Source organism: Plutella xylostella, chromosome 5 (genome assembly GCF_932276165.1).
Source record: "Plutella xylostella chromosome 5, ilPluXylo3.1, whole genome shotgun sequence".
Lineage (NCBI taxonomy): Eukaryota > Metazoa > Arthropoda > Insecta > Lepidoptera > Plutellidae > Plutella > Plutella xylostella.
In genome coordinates, this window is record NC_063985.1 from 8589634 (window position 1) to 8612667 (window position 23034).

A 23034-nucleotide genomic window follows, 5' to 3' on the forward strand; every position below is an offset into this window, starting at 1 on the left:
TTAAGATGCAATCTTAACTTAGCATTAAAGCTAAACTAGGAACTAGATCGCAAGCCAATTCTTATAAATATAAAATATCGCATAGTATTATACCGATTCGCAAATCTGATGCCATTTTACTCATGTGTTATTGTAATAAGTCTGATAGGGCACGCCCGGCCTGGCCCAGCTGCAAGAGTCATAGGCTATTGAAAGTTGGTTTTCTTATAGATAGACTTTAGACATATCCTTTTATTTAATTACTATTTAACACAAATATCATATAATTACTATGATGATTTGACATATTACTGTACTTACCAACCTATGATCTAGGGCCACTTGCACCAACACTTTAAATCTAGATTTAGTGTCAAATCTCGATTTAAGAAACGTCATCCATATAAAATTTGACCCTAAATCGAGATTTAACACTAAATCTACATTTAATATGTTGGTGCAAGTGGCCCCTAGTGTCTAAAAGTAAGCTGTAAGTCATTCTTGAGGTGTCGTTTACAGAAAAAAATGGCCACATAATTTGATCATCGTCCTCAGTGAGTTAATTGCTGTGCCAAAATACAATGAAGTATAAGTATAGCGTGTCACACGCCACATTGCTATACTTACTACATCGTGCAAATAGGAGATTAAACAAAATTACATACTGTCAGTTTCACACCTGAGAACATCAAGTTAGGAAGAACTTAACAATGAAATGCAGCTCTACGATAGACTTAATTATCATTCAGTAGAACTTAACTTTATGTTACGTAGATTATCCGACCTTAGGCGGGTAGCCGGTAGTGGTTGGATGAGGAAGAACGAGGACCGAGTGTTGTGGCGCCCCTTGGGAGAGGCCTATGTCGAGCAGTGGATGATTATTAGCTGATGATGATAGGTAGATTAATTCAAGTGATCAGAAGTGAAGTGAAGTGAAGTATAAAGTGTAGGTACCTAGTCTTAATTTTAAGCCACATATTGGTATCATAATTTAATGTATTGTTCTGTTATAATTACAATATTGCGGATACAGACCGATTCAAGAGTAATAGTTTCGAATTACGCCGCGGTTACGGCTAACCATTGCTGTAATTGTGATTAATTGACAGTTTCATATTAAGTTACCTGCTGTATGAAATATTAAATTCTTTCTGTTGGGGGTGGTAACGCCGCTAAGCCGGAGTCCCTTCGATAGAAAAAAAATAAAAGAAACTACAGCAAGGTGTCTCACCGAGGGAAAGGGTTGATGAAGTGTCGTGCACCTACCTGGACGCTGGAGGCAGTTCAGGAGACCAGGAAAAGGCGGCCGGCTTCCAGACCCTCGCCTGGCGCCACGTGCTCGATCGATCAGAGATCAGAGCAATCCAAAGCACTGCAGCACTCAACACACACACTGATATTCTTCGGTTAGCGGTTCACCACGAATAAAGAAGAAGCGGAAGACTTTAGCAACTAGCCAATCGTCTATTTGAAAATAAGTTCAATCGCGAATAACTTAGCGCGACGGCGGCCATGAATTCGTTTTCGGAACTGATTGTCTGTGGGTGGCGCAGACAGTGTTGCCACACGTAGCGTTGCGGTGCACGACATAAGCGGAAATAGGGAAAAGGATTTTAGGATCGAAACCTTGCGAAAATTATGAAAGTAAATATATTAAAAGATAGGTGGCACCATTTCCTCCCCCCTTAAAGGGTCACCTTTAAAAACATTCATAAGTGAAACGAGACAAAATTATAGCCTAGCTAATGCGGTAACTAAAACTAATTATAAACTACAGCGGTAGATACTAATGTATTGTTTATTGTGACGGGAGCGGACATAAACGTACAACCGGGCGAGCGTATGTGCCCCTAGCAGTCCTTACAGTAACTACCCGCGTTACTCCATCCCTTGAAGGATGAACTTTGTCGACAATCGCCAATGGCCACGAAAGCGGAGGCGCGTTATCATCTATGATAACTACAACTGTTCCAGGTATAATAGCAGAGGATGGAACATTCCATTTCTGTCGAGTCTGCAAGCCATGTAAGTATTCCACTCTCCATCTCCTCCAAAAGGATTGTACGAGTTTATCGAGCAACGAGTGCCTATGAAGTAGGCTAAGGTTGTCGTCATGCACTTCAGCCGCGGGCAACGAAAGTAAAGGCGCGGTGTGAAGAAAATGGCTGGGCGTCAGCGCGGCGGGTTCAGCGGGGTCCGCACTGAGCACAGTAAGAGGCCGCGAATTGAGTACACTCTCGATTTGAGCGAGTACAGTAACCAGTTCTTCATATGAAAGCAGCTGTTGACCAATCACTTTAAATAGGTGATTCTTTACCACCTTCACCATGCTCTCCCAGCACCCCCCGAAATGTGGACTGGCTGGGCAGTTAAATTTCCATTCAATTCGGTTTTCTGTGAGCTCCTGCTTGAGACTGCAACTGAATTCGTCGCTGTTTAGAAATTTGTAAAGGTCGCGTAAGTAAGAATTAGCGCCGACAAAATTAGTTCCCCTATCAGAATGCATGACCTTTACCGGGCCTCGGCGGGACAAGAAACGCTTTAAAGCGGCCAAAAAACTGGCGGTGCTCAGGTCAGTCGCTACCTCAATATGTATTGACTGCCTCTGTGGTCTAGTGGTAGAAGCTTCGCTTCATGGCCCAGAGGTCCCGGGTTCGATTCCCGGGTGGGACCATCAATTTGTGTTTCTAAATTGTGGTTCTAAGTTTGGTTAGGACATAGAAGGCTGATCACCTGATGTCCGAAACAGTGAAACGATCCATGCTGTCGGATGGGCATGTAAAGCAGTCGGTCCTGCGCCTAGCTCTCTCCAGTCGTGTCGGTCAATCCGTCCCATTGGGCTATGAGAGTGATGGAACAGAGAGTGCTCCTGTGTACTGCGCACACACTTGGGCACTATAATCTACTCCTGCGTAGATGGCTGATCTCAATTGAGATTGGCCGCCGTGGTCGAAATTCGGCTAGGAGGACATTATTATTTTTATTATGTAGTGCGCGAGTGGTAAGACATGTGAAGACGCAAATATAGGCCTTCATAGTCTTAGCTCCACGGCGACGAACAGGAGTGTAAGCGATAGGCCCTGCGTAGTCACAACCTGTGTGGGTGAATGGCTTCGTAACTTGCTTCGTGCGACAGTCGGGCAAGTCAGCCATCAGCGGATAAGTCGGACGCGGGCGCGCGCGAAAGCAAACATTGCATTGGTGCACTATCCTCCGCACTACGCGCCGAGCAGATAGAATCCAGTACTTCTGGCGAAGTAATGACAGGAGCAACTCTGGCCCTGCGTGCAAATATTTTTTGTGATAATATTGTATTATCAGGTTAACCGCGTGATCATCACGAGGCAGAAGTATCGGGTGTTGATTATCGAAATCTAAATCGGAATTGGAGAGTCGGCCGCCAACTCGGATTAGGTCGTTGTGTAAAAACGGTCTTAATTTATTAAGCACCGGGGAAACAGGCAAGTCATTTTTAATATTTAATAACTCATCTTTAAAATGTTTGTTTTGGAGTATTTGCAGCAATTTTGTTTCTGCGTACTCCAAGTCAGTAGCGGTAATACACGTAGGTTCGCGGCGTGGTAATAGTTTTAAAACCCTACATATATAAACGATTATTCGCAGGAGTTTGGTCCATGACGAGGAACGAGAAGCAGCGGGGTAAATACTACACTCGTCAGCAGGTGTCAAAACAGCGTGAACTAGGTTCCTTTGCTCGGGAACGACGTCTAAAGTGGAATCGTTAACTTCATCAAAGGAAGGCCACTGTGAAGCATTCGATGCTAGCCAGGACGGCCCGTTAAACCACAGCGGATGGGCTTTCAGTTTAGAGGGGTCGACGCCGCGCGACAGGCAGTCGGCCGGTTGTCTGTCCCCGCGACGTGATGAAAGTTTTCAGCGTATACATTTTCATTTATTTTAATAACACGGTTGGCAACAAATGTTTGCCAACGGTGAGGCGAATTTTTTATCCAATAAAGCGCAACCTTGGAATCTGTGTAGGCGCGGACCCTAATTGGAATGCGGGAATTATACGTTTCAAGTACTGAGCGTAATAATTTCGACAGTAAAAGAACTGCGCAAAGCTCCATACGAGCAATCGTATGGGGCGGGGTAGGTGCTATCTTGGACTTCGCGCAGAGAAGGCGGACCACATTACCCGACGGAGAAGCGACGTGCACGTACACAACGCCGCCTTGCGCCTGCTCACTAGCATCTGCGAACCCTACCAAGGTCACCTCGCAACCAGTCGCGACGCTGAGACAACGAGGGATTTTTATCTCATTAAGCGCCGGCAGTTCGCGACAAAATTGTCGCCAAAGCCTTACTACCTGGTCGGGCGGGACTTCGTCCCAATCCACCTTCAGCTGCCATAGTTTCTTAATTAATAATTTAGCTACCAATACAGTTGGCGCGACGAAACCCATTCTGTCCCAAAGTCGGGCGATCGTTGACATTATGGTGCGTTTGGTACACACTGAGTCCAAATCAGGAGGGTCGATTTTAAAATAAAAGTCGTCATTATCAGTAGACCAACCGAGTCCTAATATTTTATGCTCTGTAGCCTTGTCGAATTCAACCTCAGTAGGTATCTTGTGCGAAGCGGGCAACTCATTGAGTGCGTATTGTGAATTACTGTTCCATTTAACAAGATCCCACTGGGCACCCTTGAACATTTGAATCAGCTGTTTTGCTGCGTCCACCGCCTCCTGTTCTGTATCAACAGAAAAGGCGATATCGTCCATATACAGGCAGGACGGGACGATCTCCGCCGAGCGGGGATACTCGGCGCCATCATCGTCGACGAGCTGCTGCACAGTGCGGAGCGCGTGGAAGGGACTTGACTTTAAACCGAAACATACTCTATTAAATTGATATAGAACCAGAGGATCGTTTGGATTAAAACGATATAAAATTCTCTGATAGCGTCTATCAGATTCGCGAAGCATAATCTGCAGAAACATCTGTTTGCAATCAGCGGTCATCGCTACAGCGTGTAGGCGAAAATTTAAAATAATTTTAAACAAGTCCCCTTGTAAATTTGGCCCACTGTGCAGCACCTCGTTTAGCGAGACACCGGATGAAGTCTTGCAACTTGCATCTAACACGGGGCGCAGCTTCGTGGTGGACTTGTCCTCGCGGAGGACACCATGGTGCGGGATTATATAGCTCGGGGACAAATCGTCCGATGACGCCTGCGGGGGAACGGTCAGTGGCTCCACATAACCTTTGGAAATATAGTCCTTAATGACGTCATCGTAAGCGGCACGAAGCTCGGGAGAAGCCTCGAGCTTCTTCTCCAAACACAAAAAACGTTTGCGAGCAATGTTATAGGAGTCCCCAAGTAAAAACACGTCTTTATCAAACGGGAGAGCTACAGTGTAACGGCCGGTCACGGGGTCACGTTCCGTAGTCGAGCGGTAAAAATGTTCACATTCGACATCCGTGGGGTGCTGAACGGGCGAGCCGGGGACTTCTTCCAGTTCCCAGAAGCGGGTAATTAAATGATCCATAGGCTGCTGTGGCACTATGGCGCAGCATGACGTCACGCATGCTGGGCGGGCGGCGAGCGCAGGCACGACTCCCATGAGTACGTAGCCTAGCACTGTATGAATAGCGGGCGGCCCCGATGATTTCATTCTTCCCGACTGGAGACCACGTCGTCGGGAAGAATCAAATGCGGAAACAGCGAAGCACCAATCAAAACATCGATTTTGTTGGGCGTAGCGAAATGGTCGTCTGCCAATGCTATTTTATTAAGATATGGCAGGGCGGTGGAGTCGACATAAGCGGTAGGTAAGTTGTCAGTAATCTTATCAACAACTAAAGAATTGATTTTGTATTTTATGTTATTATTAAAGCGCGAGAAAAACTGTAAGTCTACTGTCCCGTGGGATGCCCTCTCCGTTCCCCCGAAGCCCCTCACAGTAGTACGTTGAATGGTATTCTGCCGTAAACTAACCCCAAACGATCACAACATTCGCTGGTAATGAAGTGACTTTGCGATGCAGAATCCAGCAAAACCCTTACAAATTGTTTATTACCCTTACTATCGTACGTAGCTACCATAGCGGTAGCGAGCAAAACAGTAGTAGGCGTATTACATTGCGGCGTACTACTTTGAGCGGCAGCGGCATTAAGCACGCAAGGACGCGGAGCAGCAATGAACGTCGAACACAACGCGACGTCCGCTTGCGCGGGAACGGATGATTTCGCATCAGCTGGCTGTGACGTAAGCGATGCACCGCCGCCGCCGCCGCCACCAACCGAGTCAATGACCGCGGCGCGCGGTGGCACAGTGGTTAAGTTCTGTAAAGCGGGTGACGGATTCGACTCTCGATTAAAATGTAATAGCGAGTGGTGTTTTTGTTTACACACTCGGCATCCCGAAGCGGACTGACAGGAAGCAATCTTATGCTTCGTACTTAGGCAATTTATACAGCCATTTAAATTCTTCGCGGCTTGAAAACGCTCGTGAGGAGACATTTTATGGAATTCGGGACATTTGAACAAATGATGATGTACAATGTTTGTACATAAGCACTTGTGAGCGGAATTAGAGTCGACGGTACTAACGTACGCATTGTAGTGAGGCGGCGGGTTTTTGTTATTAGATCTAGGGCGAACAGCCGATCGTGATGCTGATGCAGCGCCACCACCGTCGGCCGCAGTGGTCGGTGCGCGCTGTAATATTTTAGTTTGATTATCCAAGAACTCAACGAGCTTATCAAAGGTTGGAATTTCAGACTGATTATTATTACTATTCTCAAAAGTACGCACGGTATCAGGATCTAATTTAGTTAAGGCAGTTTGCAAAAATATGAAGTCTTGTAAGTCTGTTAACTTTAGATTCTTTAGGGCGCGTACTGCGTTAACAAATCGGTCATTAAAGAAATCCAAATTACTCGCAGAAATCGACGACAGCGGTTTGAATTCCATTAATTGTTGTAAATAGGTAGCTGCTAGCGTGCGCTTATCTTCATACCTATTTACTAGGGTATCAAATAACGTTTTATAATTTTCAGCGGAGGGCGTAATGCCCGCACAAGCGGCCTGGGCCTTGCCTGTTAATTTACCTAGCAAATAATGAAGTTTCTCATGATCTGAGAGGGACTTATTGTCGTGAATAGTAGATTTAAAATTGGCATAAAATAGTGGCCATTGGCGAATGTCACCATTAAAGCTCATCAACTCGATAGGCGGTAAATTAATTTTACTTTTTTGTGGAAAACAATCATTATTTTGGGTAGTTTTCGTGACTACGGTACATGACGCAACCAAGCGTTTTACGCGACAATACAGCTGTTCGAAAGAAACTAGCGATTTATAATCTGGCTTGGCAGTAGGGTCATTGGACATTAAACAGCTGTTGTACTGATCTAACAATTTTTGGAAATCTGAACGAATTGTATCTACATTAATACTCGCATCGAGAAAAGCTTCTCTCTCCTCGTTCCCTTTATTTATTTCGGTAGATAAATCAAACGCGTATTGTAAACACTCGAACAAAGCATTACGTTTTGCTTGCAGTGTCGCGAGTTCATAATTATGTTGCACCGAATCTTTTTCATTATGCGGTTTTGATGCTTTCGACATCGTGAAGTCGGAAAATAAAATGAAACAAACAAATTAAACAATCACAGGAATGTGGGTGTACAATTGGAATGATAACTTGATAACGCGATTGAATATGGCGCCGCGCCGGCGCGGCGGCGAGTGAATGTGAGTCTACCTTCTTATGCCTATTATTGCAGCAAGCGTAAAATGCGTGACCTATTTAAGTACAGTAGCCCTAACTACTAATAGCGGGATAATACTTTATGTGTATTTGAAGCGAGATGATTATTATGATTATTACGTTTTTGGAAAGCGTACAATGTATGTCGATAAAAAGCGGTTAGGTAAATAACCTATGCAGTGCGCCGCGTGCGCACTAGCTTAAGTTCACTTTTTGGCTTTGAAATAAGCTAAAAAGGGCGGTTTTCTCCTAATAGGTGACCTAATAGGGGCGGGGAAATAGTAATCGCGGGTCGAAGGACCACATGGTAACGCCGCTAAGCCGGAGTCCCTTCGATAGAAAAAAAATAAAAGAAACTACAGCAAGGTGTCTCACCGAGGGAAAGGGTTGATGAAGTGTCGTGCACCTACCTGGACGCTGGAGGCAGTTCAGGAGACCAGGAAAAGGCGGCCGGCTTCCAGACCCTCGCCTGGCGCCACGTGCTCGATCGATCAGAGATCAGAGCAATCCAAAGCACTGCAGCACTCAACACACACACTGATATTCTTCGGTTAGCGACCACGAATAAAGAAGAAGCGGAAGACTTTAGCAACTAGCCAATCGTCTATTTGAAAATAAGTTCAATCGCGAATAACTTAGCGCGACGGCGGCCATGAATTCGTTTTCGGAACTGATTGTCTGTGGGTGGCGCAGACAGTGTTGCCACACGTAGCGTTGCGGTGCACGACATAAGCGGAAATAGGGAAAAGGATTTTAGGATCGAAACCTTGCGAAAATTATGAAAGTAAATATATTAAAAGATAGGTGGCGACACCAGGGGGTATAGTTTTTGTATAGCAAAATTGTTTAAAATAGGCATTTTATGAGTAGTCTACAAACTCATAGTTACCGCAAAAATTTAAATCTCGAACCATTACTTTCAATGTGATAATCAGCTACTAAACTAAGTTAAATTTTAATTACAATACTCCGCTGTACAAGGCTCTCAAAACGATGCAGTCTATAAGAGCCATTCCCAACTTTTCCTTTTATCCGACCAGTTTTTAAAGAGCTCTGATTTTCCACTAACTTTCCGGAACAACTTCTGTAATTTAATCTTTCGCAACGTTAGGATAAGGTCTATTTTCCATGCTGATTTACATGTCAAGTCCAGACTGGGGTCCTGTCAAATTAATTATTCGCGTTGCTTCAAACGATGCGTTTCGTTTCCTTGCGCCATTGACAGGTTGTTGACTGGATAATTAGTCCAAAGCTGGTCCTTTGGCTACACTCAATGATACTCCTAGATGATAGCTAACATTTATTAAAGTATATTGTTGTGGATCTAATCTAAGGAGCCTCCTCAAGTTACGTATGTAACTAAGTTAATGATAAAATTCCTGCTACATTCGGATACCCTTATTACCTCAAGTATTGCCTTATAAAAACGTATATAGGTACCATGTCAACGTCACAATCCACATCATAATACCACAACCCGCTTATATAGCTTAAAGCTGTTCCCGCGCGCTTCACTTCGCCTTAAAAAGTTTTTCCGTGGGAATTTCGGGATAAAAAGTAGCCTATGTTCTTTCCCAGGGTCTAGACCGTATGTATACAAAATTTCATTCAAATCCGTTCAGTAGTTTTGGCGTGAAAGAGTAACAGACAGACAGACCGACAGACAGACAGACAGACAGACAGACACAGTTACTTTCGCATTTCTAATATTAGTTAGGATTAGTTAGGATATATGCCGACGCCATGGTCTCAAGTCTGAAGGGCCTGCTTAGCGCTATGATGCGATTACGCAAATCCGTTCATTGAAGATGATAATCAATTTTGTGACACGCGGGCTGCTTGAGATTCCTCGCACCTCCGACACTGGCATAATGAGATCGGCACCGACTTAATTAGCTCAACTTGAATAGCAACTGAATCAGCGGAGACGTGTCACAACTCAAACTAACTTCCGAAATCTTAATTAATTTTGCACACTCGTTCAAAAGCAAGTACAAACTAATTAAATTAGTATCAAAAGCGAAAGGAGAAACACAGATGGTCGGAGTTGGCTGTTTACTCTGTGAATACGTAAATTGGGAAAAAGCAATGTGCCTACCTATACCTATCCAATATGTCTCTAATGTAAACGTTAAAATTTTGATTAATTTTGCTGTAAGTAATAAGTACCTTAGTGTCACAATTTTTAAGACCCTAATGGACCACGTCCTGTAAGTAAACAATAGCCAATCATAACCAACGATTACCAACACAACCAACATTACAAACACAAGCTACGCCGAGTCCACACAATTACAATTCACCCACCATCAGAAGGTTAGGTAATGTAGTGCCAATCAATAATGCGATCGGTTATGTATGAATTATTGAGTTGACAGAGTCGGAATTAAACTGCCAACTGGGATGTTTGTTGTAATCTCTCTTTCAGCCGTCCGGATATCGGACTGGGCTTATTATGCATGAAGGGTAGTTGTTACTGAATGCTGTAGTCGTTATTAACAATAAGTGGATGAACTGACAGTTTTACTTCTGTATGAGAACGGCAAGTTAGCAAGGCTTGAGTATGGAAAGCGTCTTTGTGATTAGCTGAATTGCCGTTGAGTAGGACTCAAGTTCATGCTAAGGGAGATTTCCTGAAGTGGGAATCCGGGCCCAAACATAGGATATATTTTGTATAAATAAATGTAGATATTGTATTGGCTTAACACGTTAACATAGCGAGCCTAATAATGTAATCTTCTGGCCATCTATGTTCTGATTATTATTTTAAATTGTTTCAGGTACGTCCCCATAAACATCAAAAGAAGTTACGGAGCCCCTTTAACTTCAGTGGTATTTTAATTTTTGTGCTAAATAATTTATTATAATTGAAACATTCTGCCGAAAGTACGTTAAGTTGTTGGAGCAATCACAAAGAGGTTGATTTGAGAGCTCCAGGGCTTCAATATAAAATTCAAGCCTGTCAAAGAAAGTTCGATCAAAGAATCTCGAGTTATCGGCGGGAATGAAATAGACTTACTTCTTTAATTCCAGTTTATTCGGTTTATGGCCGACGATTCGGCGAAACTCCGGCGGGGATTATGGATCTCAGAATAAAGTTTCGTGTCTGAAAACTTGGTATTTTTTGTAATGCAAAAAAAACGGAATCAGTTTTCCTAACTTCTTTGTGCGTTTCGGAAGAGGTCTTAATTTATGGCCCTTCGGTTTCGAGGAAAACAGCTTCTTCATAGTCCCTTCCGCGACTTATAAAAAAGTAAGTAATTTGCTTACATACAGGCAGAAGTTTGCCATGTTAAAGGTGTCCTATGAATTATTCATAATGCCATGATAACGCATATAAATTTAATATCTTAAGAGTTCGTATAGAATGAGGAAAGGACGATACCTAAGTATGTATGTTTGGTACTTAAGGGCATTTAAAAAACAAACTTTTTATCGCGGTATTCCCACGGGAATTTTTTAAGGCAAAGCGAAGCTCGCGGAACCTCCAGTTATTAATACATGAAACTTGCTGAAAAAAATATCTTCAGTGGAGAAATCGATCAACACGGTATTTCCGCAATGTCAGGGGTCCTCAGCCACTGGCTGGTCGCATAATTGCGGTAACAAAGTCATTCGGGGAATGCAATATAGCTGAGACCGCGACCAAATTCAAATACCTACCTACTTATCGAACGCTGGCATTCGACGGACTTGCGCAATACATTTGACGTCTATGTGCTAAACTGACGCGACCTGACGCCACCGATTTATTAAAAAAAAACTAATTATTCTGAGAAACTGTTGCTTTGAACTGGTTTTAGGGTCGCATTCTTAGAATTTATTTGGAAATAATACCTACTTGTAAAATACAAATTGCCAATTTTTCTATGAATAAATGATCAAAGCTAGCTAGCTGTATGCTAGGAGGAGTATAGTATTTATAAATGAATAAATACTATACTCTATTGAAATATTGTCATTATTGTTATGTATTGATTTTTTTTGTGCCTCACTAGTCAATTCACTGTCACGTGCTCACACTTTGCCGGCTTTCGTGAGCTCCACGCACTTTTTAATGATATTTTATTCATATATGATGTGTATTATTTGCACTCTTTATTATTAATTGGCCACTGACCTGCTTGTTACGAAGAATTTAGTTCTTATCAATATCAGAAGTTTGTATCGTTTATTCTACGATACTTTTTGTCCAGTTTGATTAAACAATGTTGATGAATTGATAAATAAAATTACTAGCGCCTTTACAGATATCTACTAAACACAGAAAAACAATTGATTCTTGACGTATACGCGTATAACTACTACAGTAACTTTTTAAACTTTTAACTACGGTATACGTTTTATTATTGTTTGAATAATTGAGATGGTTAAAATTTACGTACTTAATTCGATGTTACTTTTTATCTAACTAGGTACCTAATTAATTGACATCACATTACATACACCATAATGCACAATTATCGATATTCATTTCATTGTTTACGATAAAGTTTTAAGATAAATAATAAGTATAGGTACCTAAGTAGGTACCTAAGTAGGTTTACAACTAAGTAGTTGTAAATTAAAAATATGAAGCTCTGTTAACATAAGCTTATTCATTATTTCACTTTCCATTGTACATGGTAACTGATCCTGAACGCCTACTGAACGGATTTGAATGAAATTTGGTACATATGAAACATATGATATAGACCCTGAGAAAGAACATATTTATGCTACTTTTTATCTAGGACTTCCCACGGGATAACTTTTTAAGGCGAAGCGTGGCTCGCGGGAACAGCTAGTAATATATAATAATAAAATTTACTGTACTTTTTTTTGTATCTTCATGCGGTCGATTCTGGTTCTGGCAATATTCAGTTTAGGATCGTTTGCAATAAAAACTCTAAGTCTACTAGGCTGTACGGTTGGTGTAACATACCTTTGTACTGACAAAGCCTTCGGGCTCTCGAGCAAAGCCGCTGTAGTGAATGAAAACGATTAGGGTTGGAAACACAAACAGAAGATTATAATCAACCGTTTTCTTATTCATGTTTCAAAGGGCATTCGGAACGGGTGACTTGTTCGAATATTGCCGGCGAATTCTGCGGCCAAACAGAATAATCGCTACATTAATACAGGTTGTTGCGAAAGAAAATCGTTCTCCATAATAAAAAAGTCACGTGACCAACAAAGTTTCTATGGAAAAGGAATTTTTATTTTCGTGAATTTCAAAACTAGTAGAACAAAACTTGTTCAGAATGACCCCCTTTCGGCTTAGTATACCCTTTTTTGCAACACCCTGTATTTTGTAGGTACCTATTTAGTTAGGTAGGTCTTTGACAACTAGGTACTTTAGACATTGGGCACAAAATTAAATTTAAAGTATGTAAGACTGTAAGTAGAGTTATGGTATAATACCTAATAATTTAATTAATGGAAGTTATACGCGAGGTAGAAGAGGAATGCATTTTTTAAATACTTACCTATTTAATGATCGATGCTCCAAGCAGCCTATATTTTGTTTTGATTTACTACTACCGCACCGGTACTATATCAGTAAACTAATTTCGTTGAAAAGTGTGCTAGTGGAGTGAATAATCTATTAAAAAGACAATAAATTATCTATTAAAATACTAAAATTTCCTGAGTATGTACATTATTTATTGTACAACTGTACTTTATTATACGGAAATTCACAGTGTCCATGCAATATTGTGCTTAATTACGTTTGCTTGTAACAAAGTCTTTCTTGTAACTCCAATAAGGGTTATTGTTGATTGATCAGTGGTAGTCGTAACTTGGCACGTACAACGTACATACATAAGTAATTGATTGCTGTGGATTTAATGTGCATGTATTAACACGATGGACATGAGTAACCTCTGATTAATGGCAGCAGTTTATGGCGATCAGGTACTGTCGAATAAAGGCATAAATTAACTAAGTTTTTAATTTATGCAGTCGCTAAACACATCAATGAACTATAACGACATAAAAACGTATTTGAATAAATGCAGCAACACTGAGCTACGCGGCCCTAGATATGAAAACTGTCAAACTTTTAAGATTATATCACCTCCCTTTTCGGTCCTTCATATATAGGTTTATATACCTTGTGATTTTTAAATGTCTGCCGGTGCCGTTGGAGTTGTAAAATCTACATCAAACATTCAGAGCTGTCGTCGCACACTCGTTGTCTGTTGTTATAAGAAACACTCATATTATTTATGTAGGTATATAACGAGATGACAGACCTGCCGCTTGTCGCTATAGGACAGGGTTGCCTTTTACGAATTATTAATGCGAATTCATTGTAAGTAAAACATTATCAGTAAAAGGTCTTCAGGCTAAAAGTAAAGGTTAACATTTTATACGTTGATGGTTTTACTATTGTTAGAGTTCCGTAAGAAGTGAAGAAAGGAATATGAAGTAAATCGAGACAATACTGTTCTTGTTTTGTTTTACTAGCTCTTAAAGCTCTTTTACGGTGACGTACGGACATTTTGAGGTTATGTCGTTAACAGACGACGCCGCTAAGCACACAAAGAGCTGAATAAGTGGCGCCTTTCGAGATATTCGGGTTTATTCGGATTTATCTCGTGCTGAATATGGGAAAATTGCCTTATCTTAAAGAATAATGGGCTCTGTGATCTTAGCGTTTTCGCATTTTACAACGGATTGTGTTGAAACATTTATTTAAACCCAATCAGAGAAGGCTGAGTGATTTTGAGTCGCTGAAACAGTGAAATTAAGCCGTATTTAAAAAGCTTAATGAAAGCAGCTCAACCATAATCAGGGTTATTGGTAAGTAGACCGGATCCTTTCAGAAGGTGATAGAGGAAGGCATTTCCAGTCGATTGAACCCTATAATGCATAAATAATCCAAAACTTAACCATTTCTAAGATATTTAATATTTAAGTTTTTTAAATATTTTTGCCAAAATTTTATGTTTAAACCCGATTTTTTTTTGTTGATATATTTAATTTTTTTTTTGGTTGTTTTGCATAAGTAATACCTTAATAAACAAATTAAAATAATCAAATGTGCATTATTCGACTTAAATTAGACACAATACCTCAAAATAGTTAAACATTTTAAATAAATATTCAAAACGCAAAAACAAATAAATTAAATTAAAAAAGAATTTCATATGTAATTTTTTTGTGCACTTCAGATTAAAAACATTGTCAACTTATAAGCTTTCAAATACGATAATTCAATATCAAATCGATTTAGGTATCACCAAGATATGGCCAAAACAACCAGAGAAAGCGGAGAAAACTCAACATGGGTTTCCATACTAAAGTCAACAGGACTGAAAACAATCACACTTTTACCTTTAAATTGGGCAAATTTTGTTAGTTTTCGTGTTGAATTTTGTCCGTCTGTGCTAGTTGTTTTGGCCATATCTTGGTGATACTTTAATCGATTTGATATTGCATTATCTTATTTGAAAGCTTATAAGTTGACAATGTTTTTAATGTATAGTCTGTGAGTTCAACCCAGTTTTGCATACAACCTTGATCCTTTACTGCCTTTTCGAAGATTCTTCTGCCAATTTGAACAGGAAGTATGATTATGTACAATACGAAAACCGTAGATGCAAATAACAAATCTGGATTACATTCACCTTACAACAGAAGACATTCTGAAATGCTCTTGAAATAGAACTGTTACTTATTCCTTGTTTAGACCAAGCGGCCGCTTCATTCAATGCAGTGTACAAATAGTTACAGTGGTTTTAAATAGATTTTTTGTTCCTCTCTTTTAAGTAAGTAATACTTACTGACAGGAATTTTTCTCCAAAATATTATTTGGCAATGAAAATCTGAATCTAATCCCACTACCGGGCAAAGGTCTCTTCATCTGTCCTTGTGTATACTCACATTCTATTCATGTGCTTACTCACTTTTTTTCGTTCTTGCAAAATGAGTCCACGTCATCCTTCTGGGTCTTCCTCTGTTTTAGTTTACTTGTCCAGGTTATATCAGAGATAAAATAAAAAAACTGTGAAAAATAGTAAAGGTACCTACTAGATAGTTAATAGGAATGGTGGTGCTATAGAGTACATTGTAGAGAAAAAAAAACTCGTTGGCATACACTAAATTTCAGAACACTCTGCAATACTGAAATACGTCTATTTTACAATGTAAGCATGCTCTGGCGAGTACTTTGTGGTGCTGGAATAAATATGGAAGCGGGTGTTGCTCTGTCGTTCGCACCATTTGCTCAGCTGTCTTGTGTACTCACTAACAAGGAATAGTAATGTGGCGAACCTGGAACGGTTCACGTTGGCTGGTTAATCTGTAAACACTCTCTAACACACACACTAGCCCGAAACAGTCCGCTGTTGGACATGGTCTTCATATAAAATCGAATAGGTTTTAGGTACTACTCTTTTCACATCAATTACAGTTCTCCCATATTAATAATGCGCATGCAAATCTTCGCAAACTGTCGTATTCCCGGAAACACCCGAATCATTGAATCGTAAGAGCCTTAAACAAAGCACTTGCATTTTGATCCTTGTTCGAAAGAAATAGTAGTCAATATCATGTGACACATAATCGAAAACAATTTGGGCGGTCGGTGGCTGTCACCGATCAGTCAAAGGTCACAAGGTCAAGATCAGTATTACTTTTGTGGAATTATAAAGAGCTGCAATTACACATCGTTCTTGTTATTTTTTTCAAATGTGAATTTAATTTCAACTTTAATTATTTTTGACGACGCCATATTATGAGCCACATTTAAGAATAAAATATACGGCACATTGATAGACTTCCCTTAGCCAATAAAGCCACACCCAAAAGACCAAGTTTGTAATTGTAATATTATTGTGAATGATCAGCGCTGTAAATACTTTTGAACTGAGATTTTAATGTAAACCTGTGTTTTAAATCCATATTTCTTCTTCTAACATAAACCTTGTGTTATTCAAACCTTATTTCATCCATATTAACACCAGCTTGAGCAAGACATTTGAAAAGTACCTACTGTAACATTTTCGAAGTAAATTTTAATATTATGACAATATTATGAATTATCGACTCAAATTTCGTTACTGATAAATCAATATCTCTTTAGCACATAAATCTAAAAAAAATGCATGAAGAAAATGCACTTAACCACTCTAAATACATATCGTTTTCTGGCGCTCGGAAATACGACCGTTGCCGAACAATGGCGAAGATTTCTATGCGCATTATCAATTTTGGGGAACTGTACATACCGAATAAATCATAGCTCCCGTTCATTACTTTTTTGTCAATATAGAGTAGCCTCTGCCTAAAAGCAAGGAGGATATCCAATGCTTACTGAAACAAATCAACATGAGCAGTTTACATAAGTCTCATCATCACCTTGTATCTGATTAATGGACTTAATTAATTATGGATTTACATTATTTATGATGTCAACTAGGTTGTCAATTAGACATGCTAATATGTTGCAGATCTGAATTAATTATCGAATTCATTTGAATAATAATGCCTTTTTTCTAGCTCCTTAAAAAGTTGGTATACACCGTTGTTACTGAAATCCAATTTAAATCATATTGAACTGTTTACTTCTAACGTACTGTCATAAGTACGCATAGATCTCTATCTCTCTCTATTAGTGAAACAAATATGCCATAAGCACAATATTTTCAACAACAGTTTAAAAGTTCTCATAAAAGAACAGCACGAAAACAAAAACCACACGTTAAAACGTTATAAACAAATTCACATTTCAAGAAGCTTGCGGTGATTTACAGGCATGGCATACATTCTCACGTACGTATAATGTATTCGCTCTCATGATTCACGACGGGGATATTTCAAGTCGGCACTGTCCGGTGGTTTACGAGGTGCTTCCTATGTGTAGTACCCACACTACCCACCCGCTGTTTCACTAAACAGAGGGGCTAATCTTGGTTGACGAAATGCGAAGTTTCGGGGATATGTAATCATCCTCGTTAGCGCATTGAAATAAAGCTTTTGTGAAGCTAGAATGACCCTGCAGAGTCTACAACTACTTACTGTATGCAAATTAGGTATGTGTAGTTAATATTAGTCGGCTATTAGTCTATATGTATACCTAAGTAACTTAATACACCAAACCCCATCTGCTAATGCAGCCAAATCGAGTCGAATTGACGGAATTCATAAGATTTTGATTTAAATAATTACGAGTATATTAAAGTGAGTTTATCTTCTTAACTTATATTTTATATTGTCTGCAACCAACGTTTCAATGTAAGAATTAGTGAGAATAACATTTAATATAAGCGCTTCGAAATACTTGGAGCGAATAAAAGCCGCTAAAATGAAGCCAAACCACAGCCGAACGAAAGTGGTAATGTGGCGGCGTCGCGCGCACGGAGGTGAAGTTATTTGGCACTCGTATCGTTGGACAATATTTAATAATGAGGCACTATTATGCACTATTACTATATACCAACCTCAGTTTAAAAATTTTGAATAAATAAGTATTTTAGGTGATGCACCATACCGGTCTTTGCAGAAACTGTATGGTAAAGCGTACCGTGCTTAATTTTATTAAACAAAGTGTGTCACATATTTTTCAAACAACACATTCGTATCCGAAACAGTAACCCGAACGACTCATTCGGGCCGGGGGGTAAATGAAAACGCTCATTTTCCATTTTTCATAATTTCCACAAAGCTTCATTACGATTCTGCCCGGCGTCATTTCAAGTCTGAAATAACAAAAGCTGTAGAGATTTGAGAGAGCTCTCAATTTTGAAACAGACTTTAATATTCATAAGCGAATAAATCTACACAGCTGAAACAGTTTCAGCAAGTTGCTTCGGGCGTGTTTGGCAGAGACCGCGCTCGACTCACCATTTGCGGATCTGCACCGCGACTGCCACGGTTTTACCTAATTAATGCCCTTATTAATACAATAATCGATAACATTACAAATAAAAATTTACGTAATTTTTTAGAACAATAATGTTTTATCATTATCAACCAGCAATAAAAAAAAATCTTAAAGAAAATATTACAGAATGCAAAATATACACTAGGTAAATGGCGTAATAGATTACAGAAAACAAAATGTACACTTGAGTAACTTGCACCAAATATTTAAACAAAATTGAATCTATTGCTGTCCTTATCAGACGGTATGATCTCAAACCAAGAGAGCAATATATTTAATTTCGTTAAAATCTTTGGTGCAACTCACCCTAAATGGCGGAATGGCTGCCGGGTGCCACCGTCCTCGTCACCCGGAGCGTCGAATTACAATCTTATCGTTTCGGCGCCGGCAGGCCTCTAATTGAATATCAGGTAACGTGAAAGAAACCTATCAAGCTGTTTGAATATTTTCTAAAACGTCCCTTAATTCTTATAGGCTGTTATGCTCACAAACATTTAAACTAATGCTGAAATGCATAAAAAAATCTGTGCAGGAATATGATTTAAGATTAAAATAAAAAGATACATCTAATATCAAATGTCCAATGTTCTTTGTATGTAGCTTGGTTTCTTGTCGGGTTGTCTTTCCACCTGCTAATGTAAACGAACTAAATTGGTAAAAGCAAAAGAGGAAAAGGGTGTTTCACGAATATGATGAGGATTCAGTAGACGAAGTTTACAACAAAATACGATTAATATAACGTTACTGCAAATAACCTAATACCTCTACCTACATCAATATCCCGCAACCGTTAACCCCAACACTTCTATTTGCAACATTTCAAGTTGGCGAATCATAGCACGTGTTTAAAGCATTCATCACGAGAGTAAAGAATGCAGAGTTCGAGCTCTAATAGAGCGTAATGCAGGTGCTCAGCTGGCAGCGTACGCTTTGCAAGATTAATGCTGCACTCACCAGAAATGCGACTCTCGACCTTCAGGAGAAGTGTACAAGGATCACTTTGAAAGGACCGAAAGCTTGTACATATGTACATAGAATATAACACTAGAATAGACATGTCACCTTCTAGAAAGCATTAGAGGAGTACGTTGAATTTTGTATGTTCATTTATGTATTTTGTACCCTCGTTGTTTGGGGCTCGTAGTCTCCTTACTTCACGCCAGTTAGATATAAAATGTAGTGTGGCTATAGTACGAATATAAATTATATTAATTATATAAATTTAAAAAATTTCAGTTTGTGGATACTGGAAAGTTATCCATTGTATAGGTACATAATAGAACAGAATAGAATAGAATAGACCATTCATACTCAATGATGGCATACATCGTAACATGAAACATAGACATGTGGAGACTTTACTAAGTTAAATGTCAATGGTAGGTAGTTGCAAACCTTACAAAAATATTGTATTATAGGTAGGTACATAACATCAAAATACTTACTCAAAAGACAAACAATCATTAAAGCGAATAAATTATGAAGTATTTTTTACAGGAAAATGAAGCTGAAAAGTCTAATTAGGCGCTCACTCTGTGAAATCAGAAGAAAGTCGTTATGATAACTAGTTTCCGTTTGGGGCGGCTCGCTGCAAACAAAAATAAATGAATGTTGCCTTGCCCGGGGTAAATGTCCGTGTTCTGCATTCATTTTATTTTGTCATAGAGATAAACAATATATACCTACATATATACTCGTACATATAAAAAAGAACCTGTAGTAGGATTATAGGTTCAGCCTACACCGTAGTATTAAAGGCTTTTTGATATATTTGTTTATGTTTGAAAGTTTCTCAATAGTCAGGTAAAACAATGTATTGATACATCAGATCTAGTTTCTTATCGATTAATCGATTATAAATAGCCTTAATGCATACGAGGCATCAACGCCACGCACGATCTAGCGTTTTATCTTAGCTGAAATTTTCAGCACCGAGCGCACCGCCTGTTTTCACTTTCGCTAAGGAATTGCTCTCACAACGAGTGAGATGAAGCGTTAATCAGCCAAAGTGGATTCGCGCCTTCGCGTGCAAATTACGCCCTTTGTGTTTTCAATACGAAAATATATGCGTAGCTTTGCGAGTGTTAGCTCACGCAGTCGTGTGCTGTCAGTAAGGGAGTTTTAAATATTAACACTTATATTTAAAGTGAATATGGGGCGCATGATAAGGTTAATTTAATATACGTAATGTTATGTAGTTGTTAATATATACATGTAACAAAAACAGGCGCCGTTCACCAGACCCTACGAAGGGCTTTTTACTTGAGGGTTTAAGATGGCCGTCGCTAGTCCGTCCATGTTTTCCGTGCCCCGGCGTCGGCGGCGGCGGCGGCTGCGGCGACGCGCATCCTCTAAGATTTATCTGTGTTGGCGCGGCCACAGATGTGGCATCCTCTCTACCACCACATCGAGGAAATTTAAGTATTAATATGCTTTTAAAAGTTTCAAGACATAAAATCCGGTGTACTTGTACCGTATGGTGTTACTTAGATTAAGTTATACATAATCATCATTGGCTCTGCCTAAATCATTGTTGGTTATAAGCCTTTTCTTTGTGAACTTATAATATAGCCTGATAATTGTATAAGTAAGTTCTTGATTCTAGTGGAACCTGGAGTATGTTTTCTACAGATAAAAACTTTTGATCTAAAAATAAACTTTGACAGTGGGGGCAGGCTGAAGAAACAACGATAGACAGCACCCATTTTTATCAATGTCGATCTATTTCAGAAGCGATTTTTCTTACATAATTTATGTCAAAGTTTACACTCATGCCACTGGATGTGTGGCCCGCGCTGCTCTCCACGAGGCTTGCTCTTAAGTGTGAAATAAGAATGTAATAACTTCGCTACATAAAATGTCTGGGTCGCCCAGATAAACTTTGCCCTTATCTTCGCTGACTACGTTATTAGGTATCAACCGTATTTATACGTCGCTATCATAAATAATAACCCTTCCTTCACTGGAAGGAGACCCGTGCCCCAGCAGTGGGGACGTAATGGGTCGTGATGATCATAAATAATATTCAAAACGAAATAATAAAAAACGCAATTCCCTTTTTACAGTAGCAGTACTGAAAAACAACAGACCGTCAATGTTAGAAAGTAAATCATGACCAAATATCCTCAACCCCGCTGGTTCGGAAGATATATTATACCGTTCTTATCTACCCTCTAAAATATATGGCAGGCAATTGGAGTAGATTTTTTCCGCTCCAACGTCCGAGCCTAGCTGCACAGCGAAAGGGTACAGTTACTTCAACCCCTTTTTATATCAGCTTCAAACGATTCAGTCGGCAGGAGAATGGTTGAGAATCACATACGTATAAATAATTGGACAGTAGTAGTTCAATTAGTAACTTCTTCACTGTTATACCAGGTAGTACTTAATATTCAATCCAAAAAACTAGGTGTAAAGAACAACATACTCACGCAGTGTAGAGAATTATGTACCAATATCGTGTAACTCCCAATATATATAAATAGATAGATAGATAGATAGAATACACTTTATTTGTACACCAAAACAGAATAATAAAATTAACAAAATGTAACTTAATTAGGGTACAAAAGGCGGTCTTATCACTAAAAGCGATCTCTGCCAGACAACCTTTGGATGTATAAGTTTAAATTGCAAGTACTCGTACACTGTGCTTCCTCTCTCTCTCTTCTCTCTCTCTCAGCCTTCCGTAGTCCACTGTTGGACATAGGCCTCTCCTAACGATCGCCACCCCAAACGGTCACCCGCCATCTGCATCCAGCGGCTTCCCGCTACCTTCCGCAGATCATCAGACCAACGGGTTGGGGGGCGACCGACACGCCGTTTGCCGACACGGGGTCTCCACTCCATAACCTTTCTACTCCAGCGGTCGTCGGCTCTGCGGGCTACGTGGCCAGCCCATTGCCACTTCAGCGTGCTAATCCTTTTGGCTATGTCGGTAACTTTAGTTCTCCTGCGGATTTCTTCATTACGAATCCTATCTCGCAGGGACACGCCTAACATAGCCCTTTCCATAGCACGCTGAGCAACTCTGAGCTTGTGGATAAGCCCTTTGGTGAGTGCTTCCTCTATGTTGTGCTAATTTCACGTTGGATGATAGCCAACCGTCGTCCGTTGAAGCTACCCAATGACGATAATGCCCATGTTTCGATCTACCTCTGAAATATGGGCCATAAAGATTTCCCGATATCACCGGATTATCAGCAACTACAGAACATTTGTGTCCATTATTGTGATGAGGCAGCACGGTCACCGGAGCGGGATTAAGTACCTATGCTTTGTTGTGTGTAATTATGATTAGGAATGGTTTGTAATACTTTAACATCCAACACACCTGTTTTTCGACAGTATAATATTATGTTTGTATACTCGCGAGGAATGGAAAAGTTCCACTTGCAAACTGAACGGCAATGAAAGGGTAACATTTTCATTCGCGAGTGTATTT

The 23034-nt window shown here is 39.9% G+C and overlaps 2 protein-coding genes across 3 annotated transcripts in view; one reads left to right on the top strand and one right to left on the bottom strand.

The window, feature by feature from the left end:
* LOC105385486 (syndecan) overlaps positions 1-23034 on the top strand; it is a 156083-nt gene that overhangs the window by 19945 nt on the left and 113104 nt on the right. The gene's annotated exons all lie outside the window — the stretch shown is intronic.
* On the bottom strand, positions 1143-3835 carry LOC125491401. Its single transcript, XM_048633242.1, has 2 exons — positions 2967-3835; positions 1143-2571 (listed from the first exon to the last, which is right to left on the bottom strand). Exons 1-2 carry the CDS (start codon positions 3130-3132, stop codon positions 1778-1780), a joined length of 960 nt encoding a protein of 319 aa, XP_048489199.1. The 5' UTR covers positions 3133-3835; the 3' UTR covers positions 1143-1777.

Excerpts from the sequence above, each read along its gene's own strand:
- LOC125491401 (XM_048633242.1), bottom strand. The coding sequence starts at position 3,132 with ATGGCTGACTTGCCCGACTGTCGCACGAAGCAAGTTACGAAGCCATTC. Across the intron at positions 2,572-2,966 it reads TCTTACCACTCGCGCACTAC|ATATTGAGGTAGCGACTGAC; the intron begins ATAATAAAAATA and ends GGCAGTCAATAC.